At 38.3% G+C, this 15,381-nt stretch overlaps 3 protein-coding genes across 3 annotated transcripts; 1 reads left to right on the top strand and 2 right to left on the bottom strand.

The window, feature by feature from the left end:
• Nucleotides 1-1,047: 1,047 nt before the first annotated feature.
• Nucleotides 1,048-3,796, bottom strand: LOC139923271 (guanylyl cyclase-activating protein 2-like). The gene is made up of 4 exons (XM_071914007.2): nt 3,602-3,796; nt 3,350-3,499; nt 2,215-2,311; nt 1,048-1,169 (listed from the first exon to the last, which is right to left on the bottom strand). The coding sequence occupies exons 1-4, from the start codon at nt 3,794-3,796 to the stop codon at nt 1,048-1,050; spliced, it is 564 nt and encodes a 187-aa protein (XP_071770108.1).
• Nucleotides 3,797-6,211: 2,415 nt separating this feature from the next.
• LOC139923270 (retinal cone rhodopsin-sensitive cGMP 3',5'-cyclic phosphodiesterase subunit gamma-like) lies at nt 6,212-8,723 on the bottom strand. Its single transcript, XM_071914006.2, has 4 exons — nt 8,631-8,723; nt 7,055-7,166; nt 6,881-6,918; nt 6,212-6,795 (listed from the first exon to the last, which is right to left on the bottom strand). The coding sequence occupies exons 2-4, from the start codon at nt 7,156-7,158 to the stop codon at nt 6,719-6,721; spliced, it is 219 nt and encodes a 72-aa protein (XP_071770107.1). The 5' UTR covers nt 7,159-7,166; nt 8,631-8,723; the 3' UTR covers nt 6,212-6,718.
• A 4,454-nt stretch (nt 8,724-13,177) lies between these two features.
• LOC139923275 (retinal cone rhodopsin-sensitive cGMP 3',5'-cyclic phosphodiesterase subunit gamma-like) lies at nt 13,178-14,170 on the top strand. Its single transcript, XM_071914010.2, has 3 exons — nt 13,178-13,281; nt 13,408-13,445; nt 14,094-14,170. Exons 1-3 carry the CDS (start codon nt 13,181-13,183, stop codon nt 14,168-14,170), a joined length of 216 nt encoding a protein of 71 aa, XP_071770111.2. The 5' UTR covers nt 13,178-13,180.
• The last annotated feature ends 1,211 nt before the right edge of the window (nt 14,171-15,381 follow it).

Here is a 15,381-nt window from a genome sequence, read left to right on the forward strand (position 1 = left end):
AACTTTTATTCAGATTTAGAAAATGAGTAAAATAAAAACAAATCAATGGCAATTGTTTTAGTGTTCATGTAGCATAACCATATGCAAAGCACAAAATATCAGGCTTGGTAAAGGATTTAAAACAGTCTCATTCCTGTCAAGCATGCAGGTTTTAAGTTTAGACAATCTCATAACTGCATATTGTTGTTTTAATAATCAGCTGTTAGTTTGGTGACACCAGCATACCAAGTAATGGGAAGTCTAATGATTTGAATCCCTGTAACTAATGAAAAGCACTAACTGGATTGATATAATAGCACAATTCAACCGTGTTTATTTTAACAACTGTCCTTAAAGTTATTTAAGACTTCTGAACAGAAAAATATACCACAAACATATTTGTACTTAAATTAATTGTTGGAATGTCCTTGTTTATACATACAACTAAAGGCATTTAAACTATATTTATGGTTAGAAAGCATTTTAGTATTTTCAGTATTTTGAAAATACTGAAATACAGTATTGAAATGTCAAATTAAATCAAATAAATGAGGGAATAGCATAAATGTGTAAATGTGTAAAATATGAGCGATATGATTACAGATATATATTGATTTCATGTAATACTTTAAAATATCATTGATAACATTCAATTATTTGATTTTCATTGGGGGTTATTTTTTTTCTTACAATATCTACTATGACCATTATCTTTAAACTATAAATAAATAAAAGAATGATAAATGTAAATACAGGATAATTGCGTTTCCTTTAACAGAAAACCTTCTCGCTGAGTAGTGTATGTCCTTTAGATAGATGCTTGTTTCTGCTGCATGTCAACACAGACTATAGGCATGCAGCAAGGACCAGCGACAGTCAAACTGTCAAAACCACAACTGAAGCCATGGAAAAGTGCACTGTGCTCGACTCCAAACCATCACAAGGAGCCGACACGGAGACACAGGCAAACCTTTTAAACCCAAGGCGTGTCGTTTTGTGTCAAAAGACAACACTGCGTTGTCAGCTGCAGACAAAAGCTTGTGGGTGGTGAACCCAGTAAGAAAAGATTCAAGGTAGTTTCCCACAGTTCTGGATGACCCAGCTGGTGGCGTTGACATCCAGCTTGAGCAGGTTCATGACCCATTCATCCTTCTGAGCGCCCTCCATGAACTCAGTCAGGGATATCTGGCCTGTGGGGCACAACACACACATTTAAATAAGAGAAAACACATGCCACTTTCAAATTAGATCTATTTCTCAAGTGACTCTACATTGATGACTTTGCATGTGACAAAAAGGGAGAGGAAAATGATAATCACAACTGTAAAATGAGCTTGTTCTTCAAAATAAACAGAGTGATTTCTAGAACTTAGATAATAATTACTCAAAATTTCATTATATTTCTGTGGGCAAGTCAATTTTTGTCAAGTCAATATGAGATGATATAAAATTGCTTGTCACCTGAAATCTCCCTGCCAACCTATGAAAATGTTTTTTTTTTTTAACCCTTCTGCTCATGACAAATAAAAAAATAGTGATGGTGATTTTTGATTTATAACTTATGATCAGTGGAAGGATGATGAGCGCTGTCAGCTAGTAAACACTAAACAACTGTTAAAGATGATAATCTAGGACCTTATGTAAGACTCCAGTGACCTACAGCTGAGTTTTGACCTACAGTGTTCCCCAGTGGACCAACACAGTCTAATAAAATTTTGTGAAAAGAGCATGAATTCTTCATAATATGTGGGCACAAATTATGTGAAGATTACGTTCCTCCACCTTGACTTGGATTATATGACAATAGCACAAACTGGACACGCCATTTTCACCTGTTCATCATGTGAAAAGGTTAGCTAACAGTTAAATTAGTCAAGTAAAACAACTTTGGTTAAGGTTTGGGTTAAGTTTTAGGCATCTAACACTTTGGTTAAGGGTTAGGGTTAGTTTTAGGCTTATCCATTAACAGTGGATCATTTGTTTTCTGATGGTTGAGTAGATATTACAAAAAAAACAAAAACAAATAACTAATTAAATATTACTTCCAAAACACACAGAAATTACCATTGCAAAAATACCAATGCAACATAACATTAACGTTCCCATACCTATCAAATTAGACAAAACTTTACTTTCTAGCAATTTTCTGTCGTTGGAAACATCATCACAAAAGGACAAAGCATTTTATATTCCATTATATTTTGTGTAACTTCTGTGGTTTGCCAACAGACTTACCATCGCTATTCCGGTCAACCAGCTCAAAGATTCTGTCACAGGCTTCATTAGGTGTCATAGTAATGTCACTCCGCTGGAGCTTGATTTTGTAAATTATCTGTTGGGGAATACATGAAATTTATCTGTATTGCATAAATGTAGACAGTTGTAGGAAAATAAGTCTGAACTTCTTCAATAAGACATTAGCAGGATTAAATTTTGTTTTAAACTTTTTAGATGACAAAGACGTCACAGTAAATCAGCATCGGTTCAATTTACCCTTACACTACATACTTGAAACCGTCTTTGACTGTTGGGCACAATTACACAATACCATGGGATATTGATATTAAAATGTTTTAATTATAGTATGGAGGAAAGACTCCAAGCTTATATGAAAGACAGTAATGGGTTACCAAAATTATGGAGACTCTGGAACAAAGTTTTAAGCGGAGTAGGTATTAGTGAAAACAACTGCATAATGATAGTAACCCACTGAACTATTTTATGTTGATGTCTAAATGGTTATAGACGTCTAGGTTAAAATTTGGCTACATATAAGACCAAAATAAAGCATTATGTTGTACATAAGGACTTCTCTTTTTGATGTTTACAGCTGTTTATGCATTGTCAATGCATGGCAATAATGTATTTACTGCTTGGTCTAAAACTGGGCTATACATAGCGAAAAAAAGATCCTGGGCTATATAAAGCATACTGTAGATGCAATGTTGAAATGGCGTCTAGTGCTCAGGGTTTGGGTTAGTTGAGTGAGTGGGCTAATTTTAGGTTTCTAAAGTTAGAGGCTTAGGGTGAAGATGTTCTTATTTCAAGAATAACACACAGACCATTGACTCTTCATCCAATAACGTGCAAGCCTCCTATACGTGACCCCTGCCCTTAAGCCAGTCGCTGGGACAGTAATAGCTACCCTCATATAATCTGGCTTGAGAGCATCTGTGTTATGAAACCTAGTGCCCTTAAAAAGTTCACATGTAACTTGATTATATTCTGCCCAGTTCAAATGGGTCCTATTTCCTACAAAACTGCTGCTTTCTACTCCATGAGTGATAAATTACAAAAGGAATTCACAAAAAAATAAATGTCTCCAAATAAATGAAACCTGAAACAAAAATCTGAACCAGGTCCTTCTTACCCTTATGAGATTTTTCACCTCCTGCCTGTCCAACTTGCCGTTTCCGTCCTTGTCATATATCTTGAAGGACCATTTCAGTCTATCTTCAAGATTCCCCCGCAGCACCAAATGAAGTGCAGCCACATACTCCAGGAAATCCAGTGTATTATCCTACAAACAATGACCCATCTCGTTATTCAATTAATTTCCAATTTTAACAATTAATAACAATTTAATTCTATTCTGAGATATTGCAATAGTGGCTTCATTTACCTGATTTGTGTCAAAGGAGCGGAATATTTTTTCAATGTAGAGGGTCTCCTCCTCCGAGCTGCTTGGTACTCCGAAGATCCTCTTGAACTCGTGTAAGTGCAGAGCACCGCTCGGACACTCCTTCATGAAAATGATGCACAGATCCTGAATTTGTGCTAAATCCATCTCCTCGCTGTGGCTTTCTTCCTGCCCCATGGCCTCTGACAAAAAATCCTTTGAAGATGTATTAAATTGGTGAATCAGAAAGTTTGGCTACTGTGTGCGGGCTACCGAAGCATCCGCTCACACAGTCCCATCAAACTGAACTAAACAGCTTTGCACTTCTGTCCAGTGTGGCTGACTTAGTGGGCAGAGTGAACACGGCACCTTATTAAGAAGTCAATCTTATTAACTTGTTAATCACTTGATCTTTCTCAAGTCCAGGCAGGTCTGATAATCTGGCATCGCTGCCCTCAGATCAGTGCCAAAACAGTAGAAATACCTAGCACCTGTTTGTAGGAGGCTATTTTAACAGAAAATTACAGATTACAGATTAAATTACAGAAATCATTCAATATTAATATTTGTAAATTATGACAGTTAAAATAGCCAGCATCAATATTATGTGGTTAATCAATCCATTTTCATTTGAAGATACATTATTCTATAAATACAAAACAAGTCTAAATTTGGGGTGCGTTTACCTTAGAAGACCTGACCTGCCTAAATTGAGGCAAGTGGAAGTAAATAGCTCATTTCTATTATTATCCCCCTCCCCCCTCCCCCTCCCCCTCACACACACACACACACCATGGTAATGCGGGGAATTATGTCACCATGGTGGTGTCTGTCTGTCTGTGTGTCTGTGTGTCTGTCTGTATGTCTGTCTGTGTGTCTGTCTGTCTGTGTGTCTGTGTGTCTGTATGTCTGTCTATGTGTCGACCCATTCTTGTGGACACAATAACTCAAGAGCACCTTGTTGCATAGATTTGCATATTAATGAGGGAAACCTGCTTTTCTTGAAACAACTATAACTCTTTAATGCTTAAAGACACAGACTTCACATTCATACCGCCCATGTGTTATGTGAAGACAAGGATGTTGACATAGAAATATTTGCTAATTAACACATTCATTAACTTAATTAATGAACTCATTAGCATAACTGGTCATGTGTAATTTATCATGGTGATTATAGTAGGACATTAGGCAGCTCAGATTCCTCTTGTTTAAAGAATGTGGCCTAGCTACAAGGCTAGGTGCTGATGGCTTGCTCCTCAGTGCAATATAGCATCCGTTGTAATTCTTTCATCTGAAGAGGGGAGTTTTTACTGCACACGCTGGATAAGAGGAGACATGTCTTTTATGGAGGATTTTTATGGAGAGAGAGGCTGAAAATCACCTCTACCCTTTAGCTAAATGCTTACTGTTCACAGATGGAAGATCAAGGAGAGGTAACTAGCTGATGGGTCTGCTGTGCACTATGCTATTGCTGTATTGCAACCTGCCAATTTACAGCTAATGCTCAATCTATAATTCATATTACACATATTTCTTTATGTAGATTTCATTACATTGGGTGCCGGTGACTTTGGAAATATTTTTCATAATTTTACATGAGTAATTTTGTATATAATGTAATGATTTGTTGATCTTCATCATGGAGAGCAGTTTTTCACACAAATGTTACCCTAAACGGCCTCAAGATGTTGTTATTAATTTATATTTACTTGCATCTTGAGTCTGAACGGAGACAATGTAAAACCTTGGGGAGATTCTTAAATACTGTGCAGCACAAAGCAGCTGCTCAAAAACAGGCTCTTATGCAAGACCTTCCTCCTCCATTGGTATCGTTATTGAAACATGGACGAACCTGAGACAGGCCAAAGGAATGAGAACTGAAAACCTAGACAGGTAAGTGCAATTTATGTTATCTAACATTTGTTAACTAGATCTAACACCTCATTTCCATTACTCAGAGCCAAGCCGAGCGGAGCTCTGCAGGGACGAGCCTGATAAAGCTCAGTTGGTTCATACTGTGGCATTTCTCCTGACTAATTGTCCCCCACAATTAATTGCTCAATATCTTGTACTCCATTGATCGGATTTTCATGAAACTCAGGGGAATAATGTGCCTCATTGCAACATTCTGGCATTTTTATAATTGCACTGTTTGGATTAAGTGTTTGTTTACATGTTGGATTTTGCTGAAACTTGGGGAAATGATGCAGCTCACATTCCAACATTCAAAATTACACTGATTGGCCCAAGGGGAAACCACAGTTACAGCTCAAAACAAGGTGACACATTTGTTACTGAGTGGACCAGACAGGGACTTCATCATTCATGGGGAATGACATGTTTCGTGTGTGTGTATGTGTGTGTGTGTGTGTGTGTGTGTATGTGTGTGTGTGTGTGTGTATGTATGTTCTTAAATAGTGGGAGGTGATTTTACATTATTTTTTATCACACCAACATTTGCAAAAAGTCAAGGGGTACATATCTTTGAAAAGGACTGTAACCTACTGACAAGTGAAAAATCACAAGAAACCAAATGGGGCAAGGAAAATAACTTTAATACAAATGAGCACATAAATACTGAAATTTATTCTAATATTATTATTAATTATATGTTGACTAAACAAAACATATATATGGGGTTCAATTTTGTAAGTATTTTTTTAATTTAGTTTATACCAGTTTATGGATAATCAATCACTCCATCGTCACACATGAATGACAGACCAAGAATAGGAAAAGCGGGAGTCGGGTACATTTTTCCTCATCAATGTTTCCAGTAAATATGACATAATCAAGAGGAAAATGTAGGTATCATAGATTTAACCACAGACTAGAAAATACAGAAAATACTTAAAGTATAAAGAGGTAGTGAATTTCAGATTTGCATAGCGGACAGAGGCAGGATTTTTCTCTACTGGGATGAGAAGGGTTTGGGTGTGTCCCTAACCATGGGACTGTAGAGATCTGTTGCACGGTGCTTTCTGTGTTGCACCATAACTTGATGAAATCAATCCTCCAGCGTAGAGCACGCTCCTGTCTTCGACACCGGTCAGAGCAGAGAAACACTGTGACATCACAACCCTGCAGCACCAGGGTGGGAGACCCCGTCTAACAGGTCTAGACAATGCCAAACTGGGCCAGGTCACTCAGCTCCATGTCACCAAACGCCTCCCAGGGGCAGACGACCGCAGAGTCTGGAGGGGAGAAAGATAGAGGAATGAGTTAGGACTGAACATCTATCTGACATGAAAGCTGCTTACTGTGACAATTCACCCTCACCTCCAAGACCCTCCATCCCTGGGACGTCATTGTCAAACCTATGAAAAAAAGAAGAAACTGAAGTGAAATTGTATATTCTGTTCAGTATGGTTTGGGAATATGGCGATGGGTGTACAGTTGTTGGACGAATAGCATGATGTGTGTGTGAGAGAGAGAGATGTTTGCCAGGCTCACCCCTTCTGTCCAGCTTTGGGAGCCTTGCTCTTGAACTGCCTGGCCTCCTTCTGCTTGAACTTGGGAGGAGCGGGCTTGACGCCTTCTGCTGCTGCTGCGTTCATCTTTGAGACTTTTTGTTACAAAGAAAGAAACATGTTTTTGTCACTCATTATGAACGTCTCAACCTGGATAATCTATTGAAACTGGAGATGGACAACACAACCCCCCCACCCCCACCTCCACCCAGCCCTCTTTGAGCTCCTGTCACTCACACTTTATCCTCTTAGGGGTTTGCAGACTTCTTTCTTTATGCAATTGCAATTTTTAACCAGGTCAGTCACCTATCCTGATCTAACCAGTCTTCTCATCTTCTCACTTATCATAAACAGTCACCATGGTAATCCTGTTTGTGTTAATCCTGAAATCATTGGTCGGCCCTAGGAGTCACAAGGTGAGTCTTAGGTGAGTCAAGGATCAGTGTGCATCACTTGAGGATCAAAATCTACACCAAAACAAGGTCTCAGTGATCCATCTCATGTTCTGGGATGAGGCCGGATTATAACAAGGATTATGTTCTATTTTTCAGTGTTAATATTATGCAAATTTAGCTGCTGAACATCCCTGTTGGGTCAGAAATAAACTGAACTAGGTCCTTCTGTGTGGACAGGTCACAGGGTGAAAATTCAAAGATGATTTTTACAGCATTTCTTCTCCATTGCACAGGAGACATAGAAAACAAAGGGGGGGAAAGGAGATGACATCTGACAAAGACCAAAAGCTGGAATGGATAACCTAACTTTAAATTGATTCTGAATCACATACTCATCAGTAACAGTTTGTTCTAAAATGTTATTTGTTGTAAATATTGCAAAATATATTATGTACAGTCATTAAAAGTATTACATCTTCAACTTTTGACTTCACATTTGATGTATACGAAAGCCATACCTGCAGCAAATTAAGCATTACAATAACATGGAGGCAAAATTGTTTGTTGACACTTAGCTAGCAGGAAATACAATATGTGGTTGGTAGAGATGCTCCAGTTAGAGACACCAGATACTGTTTTGGTTTCTCGAACATTTCTCTTACAAAGTGATGAGAATGAGCCATCCCACCAACTGCTCTCATGTGTCGTGTGAGTTTAAATAGATCAGACAGAAGATGCAAGCAAAGTATAAACCATGGAAACCAGGTACTTCAGAGTGCCATAGATATAGATTTTCTAGAAACAGGTGATTATTGACCAAAAAGAGTATGGTAATATTTAAAGCTCCATCGAGGACTTTTATGGCTACAAACTAATCTAGATTAAAAGACACCAAAGGTGCTATTTCTTTGCTATTATATTATTATCTGGACCTTTTAACTGCAGACTGGTGTTGAGACTCACATTCACAAATTGTATTTAAATACAATGAAGCTATGCAAATAACTTCAATGAGACAAAGTGAATTGGCAAATGTACAGATACAAAAGAAATAATATTAACAAAAGCTTTCTTCCCTGTCCTTACACTTGCTGTAGGACAATTCCAAAAAGTAACTAAGTGCAAAATTGAGCTCACCTATCTCTATCAGAAAAATGTACTCACTTGTTTTCTCGAAGTGCTGGATGTCAAAGAAAATAAAATTTTGAAGAAAGAGATGCAAAACAAAGATGGAGTCCTCCTCTTTCTTTTTGCAGTCTCTCTATTCTCTGTCTCACTCGTCCCATCACCCCTCCTTTATAGCCTTGGCTTAACCACCTCCCACTCACTGCCTGTTCATAACAAAGTGGTCAGGGAACCACGAGGCCCGAGGGCTATTTTGAGTGTAGGCCAATTAGTAAGCCTCATAAGTCAAAGATAATTACAGCTATTTGTTTTAGGCGAGGGGCTTAATTTACCACCCAGTTATGAGACATGTGCATCTAATTTTACACAATTATGTAAATAAACACAAGCAGTGGCTAAACATGTCCTACAGTAATGACTTCAGCACTGCTTCAACTGATGATATACATGTATGTTGATTTGAGGTGATACCTGGAGCTGCTCCAGAATGTGTTCTCCGTCTGCGTCAACTGTTAACGGCCAGAGGGTCAAACTGCGACTGAAATTCAAATACTGAGATAATTCAAGTCTCAAGCATTCTTCCCTATAGCAACACTTCCTTCAAACATCTTAGAAAAACAACTGACAAAAGAGTGAATCAAAGCAACAATTTCATTAAAAACAAGCAAACACATCACAAAAATAAATGTTTAGCAAAGTTACATCCTACTACTGGGGATTTGTTTTCTCCTGATTTTAACACAAATATATAGATGTCCAAAAGGATTCTTGGCTTAAGTAATGTGAGTTTCTGACATGTGAAACAGTAGTAGTAGTAGTAGCAGAGATGCAACCTTAAAAGTTCAGAGATCCATCAGAGAAGGCAGGTGAAGCACTCTCTCTATTAATTGGAATTGAATGTTAATTGTTTATCTCCTTCCATCGTTCATACCAATATCACAGAATCCATAGTAGCCCAATTCCTGTTGAATGGAACATCCTAAGGGCCCAGTTCAGATCTTGACTTAAGGGCCATGCAGTGATGCTGATGCAGTTGTTTTGTGGCCTCTGGCAAATACACACTTGAAGTGATGAATATATAAATCAAGGAGTGTTCATCTTCACATCATGATATTGTTATGACCCTGGGTCATAATTTGTATTTGAGTGTGTGTTTTTGTTGTTTATCCCTCCCTGCCTGAGGGTGGTGGTGTTCACCCCGTTTGTGTGTTCTCCAGTTTGTTGAGTTGCAGGTGCCGGCTGGTGATTGGACGGGAGACTGATGGCGCCTATTTTAAAAAGGGCGTCTGTCCGATGCCGGCTCACTCCTTCTCCTTCCTGGCTCCCAACCGGACCGTGCTGTGCTTTGCCACATGAATACTGTGTTGACCTAGTGGTGTAGATTGACTTTGTTATTAAGAATGTAAATAACTTTTGGAAGAGCAGTCCCGGTAGCCATAGGGGTGAGAAGCCTTTTTTCTTTGTTTTCTTTTCTCTTGTTTCTGATAGGGAGGCAGGGAAGCTGATTGTACTTTTGTTTTCGTTTGCTTAAGTTAGGTAAGTTAGTTACCTTTTTTTTCATAGATCGTTTTGTTTGTTATTTTGGCTGTGCTCCCCCGACGTTTTGCTACCGTATTGAAGAGTGATTAAATAAATCAATTTTGTTTGGACTGCACCTGCTGTGGCACTGGTCATCTTTGGGAGCTGGGAAAGAGGGGAGTCACTTTTATGCTATGCTCGGTTTTCCCCTAGGCCGGGCGTAACAATATGCAAATTCTGTACATTCTTTCCAAATTATACACTCCTTTCTTTACACATTTGAACATCTACAAAATGTCCAGCATTACCATTAGTTCCCTGATGCACAACAAGAAATCTGCATCTGAAGATACGTCAAATACATCAAATACGACATTGAACATTCAGCAGTTGAAATTGATGATCAAATGACAAAAGAAAGTCAAACCAAAATGAGAAATGTGATCATGAATTTGATGAAAAAACAACTTGGGGTTCATACAAGGAGACCACAGTGAGTTAATGAGGGATTACAGGTAATAATCTCACACATTGCGCCTGCTGTGAAGTCAAGGGATCATGAGACCAAGGTAACAAGATAACAAGGAACTGTGTTGTGATCTGCTGCCAAGAAGTATTTTCAGAACATCAATATCAAAGATTATATCAAATTGCAGGCTTCACTATATTCAGTGTTACACAATCCAATGGTAATTGATACACAATTGTATTCCATTTTAATTAAATTAAATCAAATTAAATTAAGTCAAATTTAATTTAATGTCCTCTTCAGTTACTGAATTGTCCCAGTAGAAAAATCATTGTCTTCCCTTGGACAAACAAATAATAAATTCATTATCCATTGACTAGATTAGAATCAATCTAGAAATCTGCATTGTTCACAGGAAGACGCTATTTGACCACATAATGAATGGTTGTTTCATGACACATTTAACCTGTTTCAGTGTTAACCTGTCATGGTGCAAAACTTCAACTGTTCATTATGTGATAACATAGTAACACAGTATCTGCCTGGCTACCAATAGCATCCATTCTTGACAACATTACACACCTTTAATGTTTTGTTCTGTACAGTATGTGAAAACTGAACAGACGTAAACCAAACAATACAAAGTTAGCGTTAGTTAATAATGATGATTATGTGTTTAGATGGGTGGATGGGGTCATGCCACAGACCATGTTATATTTTTACTGACCGCACTCAGACGTAAACCTACTTACGTGCTTGAGAATACGCATGTACACAGTCTGAAAACTAAGACCATCTTTGGGTGGGACTGTCAAAACAAACACACATTTGCATTCACCTGATGAGGCTTACTCATAAGACTGTCCCAAAATACTCTTCTCCCCTCCCCAGACCAGGCCAGGAATTATGAATGATTGGATTATAAACAAGATTTAGGAGTATATAAAGAAGGGATGGTGGGAGAGGAAACTTTTAGAAACTATACATTCTTCACTGGACGAGTCAACAGACTGACATTTACGGTAAGAGAAACACTTTTATTTTAATCATGTTGTGATGTAACACTGACTGTATGGATGACAGTATACTTTTGGACAACTGATTATCAACATGACTTGGGTACATTTATACATTAAGGAAAGACAATATTGAGGTACGTTTCCCTCTCCATGAAGTGTGTTTCTGGATGAAACTGCTCTTGCAGCACAAACGTTTCTAAAAGGTAACGTAAGATTAGACGACTTCTAACTCAGCACGGACAGTGACGGACACTTCTGAAATGGGTACTGCAGTCAAGTTCCACCTATTTAATGGAACCAAGCCACTTTCTGACACTTCAACAGTGTGTCACATCTTTTCTGATTATAAAAAATAAGGAATCTTACCTAAGGAAGAGTCTAAACATGTCTTTTTTACTATTTTACTTAATGAATAACTGATTGACTTACCAACAATCAAATGTCACGGTAAAAGATTAACTAAATTGTTAACAAGAGAAGAGGCTGGGGACACGATTATACTGGAATTGTGTTAAAACTAGAGCGTCTATGCTTTTTGCTGTCTGTCTGTACTTATGAGTTTATTTGCCTTCCAGTTCGTTAATGGCGGGTAGGCATGTGCAGTGGGCCACACCTCTGGGTAAGCAGCAGACAAAAAAAGAGCAAAATTAGAGGCAAGGTAGAATCGTGGGTAAGACCCATAACAAGAAGCAGTGCTATACCCACAGTCACACACTTCAGTGAACCGATTTAAGACTCATTCTTTAATGGCTCGACATTTGACTCGAGAAAAGTTTCAGAAACTAGATTAGACACTTCAACTAGTTCAGTAACTGTTCAGTTGGACACAAAATGGTGTATTTTGTGTCCAATTGAACAGTTATTGGGAATTGTAACACTGCTTACCCTGTCTGCCCCGCTGCATGTGCCTTGGTAGGAGAGACAAGGAGAAAGAAAGAAAGACCAGAAGGAGTTGGGCTAAAAAGAACAGTCTTTAAAACTCTCTCTAAAAAAATAATTTGTGCAAACTACTGCAGATTTTATGTAACTATCCTTCATGGGAAGAGGTCCAGAAAGTCTCACAAAATTCTGTGAAATGAGCACGAAGTTATGTGAACATTACGATTCTCCACCACAAATTGGATTGGATTAAATGACAATAGCACAAATAGGATGCACCATTTTCACCTGTTTGTCACATGAAAAGGTTAGCTAACTGTGATGTTTAGGCTGCTGAAACAGTTTATGGTAAGGTATTGGTCATGGATAAATAAGAATAAATTGCTAAAAATTCAAACCTCACTCACAGTAGAAAACAAGTATTTGCATTTTAACACATCATGCTCATTTCGCAAAATTTGGGGAGACCAGGCTCGAAAGCATGATATCCACCTTCTCAAGGACCTATCACACTGAAATCATGACTCTTTCTCCCTGCATCTTCTGCCTTCGTGTTGTGTATTGGGGCATGTGGTATTGTATAATGTGGTCTCACTTTATACTTACAGTTTCCAAAAGTATAGGAGTGTTTGCTACTTGTGACCCACTCATCAAATTACATGACAGACAATTTAAACCCGCTATGTGTTTCCTACCTTGTAGAAATGAATGCAGCAGCAGAAGGCACCAAGGCCGCTCCTCCTAAATTCAAGCAGAAGGAGACCAGGCAGTTCAAGAGCAAGGCTCCCAAAGCTGGGCAGAAGGGGTGAGCCTCCCACATTCATTTGGAAAACAACATAAAGATATAGCACATACAGTTATTATCCAAACATTCAAAAGGCTGAAGGTAATTAATTCAAAAATGTATGTATTTGTGTATTTAATACAACAGGTTTGACAATGACGTACCGGGGATGGAGGGTCTTGGAGGTATGAATGGTTTTCCAGTTGAATTTGTAGATCGAGGGCTTGGAGCCAGAAGGATGTAACTGGCATTTTGGGGTGAAAATAAGATCAAGTCAATCAATATATCAAGTAAAAGCTCTTGAGAAGATTTGTTTAGTAGTGTAAGAATCTCTATATAAGATTATCATTATCAAAATGTACAACAGAAGAAAGTCTCTGGCCAGTTTACCCAAAGAAGGCAATGGAGCACATAGTTAAAACTGTATTTATTTGGTGCAAGGACTAACATTTTGATGCAACTGCAAACAGTTAAACAGTACTGGTGCCAGCAGAGAAAGTTTGAATAGCCTCCCTATCCCATGCAGCAAGCACTTCATAGGCTCTAGAGGGTGGGAGGGGAACTTTTCCTAGACCAACACCATGACAGCACTCCATGGTTACAATTTGCAAGAAGAAAAAAAAATGTAACACATGTTGATATTTACAGCAGTTGATCAATAGGTCCACTTTTTGGTTTTGCTCTCCTGTAAAGTTTGCCAAGACCTACTTACACCCCTCTGGCTCCAAACCCTTGAGATGTGTTTGAATAACCACATTATTTCTGTCTCTTACTTAGTTAATCTCACATTAATCCCTTTCTCTGGCTCACTACACTGTTTTTCTCTCCTCCAGACTCTGCGGTCATCTGCCCCTGGGAGGCGTTTGGTGACATGGAGCTGAGTGACCTGGCTCAGTTTGGCATTGTCTAGATCTGTTAGATCTTCCACTCGCAACACGTCTTCTTTTTCTAATCTATGACCCAGATTTACTAAAACCTTCAGTGGGTACAAAAACCTTTTTGGAGTGTTCAAAGTCAGCACTAAGACTTGTGATAGGGGCAAAACAATTTGCTTGACTACTATCAGGAGTTATGTCATTGGTTTTGCACAAGCTAAAAGTTTTTGCACCTATAAAAGGCTTCAGTAAATCAGGGTTTATGTATGTATGCAGTATGAAGTGTGAAAAATCTTTGTGTCTTAGATTAGCTTCATGTTGTCAAAGTAAATTGTAAGAGTTTTCTCATCCTTCCCTTTCATATCTTTGTAGAGTTCTGAGACACTGGATGTTTGCATTTATTTATTGAGATCTTTATTTTCCTAAAATAAAAGTCATTTATTGAATTAAACATACACTCTATGATTTTCACATCATTTCCTCAGCTTCTTCATTAAATATGGCAAGATGTGGATGGCAAGCAAATTCTTGTTTTTCTGAGTTAGAGATTTCAAACCAGACCAGTTTACAGAATGAGCCAGAAACAGATTTTAGAAACAAACACTGAACATTCACACTGAATACTCTCAAAGGAGAGCTGAGAGACCAAATATGCATCATAGAACACTGAAAATAATTGGTTGAAATTTTAAGATATTAATTCAGAAAATACAGAAACCAGGGTTCAACCGAATAGCATGAGTATGATATAGTGTCATTGTTCTTTATAAGGTCTTATGAAGGTAAGTGTAGTACTGTATCCTCATAAGACCTCAGACAGTCCATAGGTACTAGTACCTATGGACTGTCTCAAAGAGATGAGCTCAGCACAGTGAGAGGTAATAATAGCTAAACCCATTAGCTCCTCTGCAGTGTTGATGCTCTGCATGTGAATGGTACAGTTATATCATCTGATAGAGCGTTGCTAACATGCAACATGGGCTTAAAGGAGCCAGCACATGTGCAATGTAATGAACTGATGAGTGGTGAAAAAATACATGGCCCATATCCCTTCAAGAAAACAAACATCAATCTTTGGTCTGGCTCTACTAAGGCCCTGTTCACACGTATATGGATATTTCGGAAAATACATTTTTTCCTCCTCCGTTTTCAAAAAACTTCCTGTCCACACCAACGGTGTTTTAGAAAATCTCCCTGTCCACGCGAGAACGCAAAAATGATTTAAAGCTCCTCTGCAGCACTCACG

This window comes from Centroberyx gerrardi, chromosome 1 (assembly GCF_048128805.1).
Source record: "Centroberyx gerrardi isolate f3 chromosome 1, fCenGer3.hap1.cur.20231027, whole genome shotgun sequence".
Classification (NCBI taxonomy): domain Eukaryota; kingdom Metazoa; phylum Chordata; class Actinopteri; order Beryciformes; family Berycidae; genus Centroberyx; species Centroberyx gerrardi.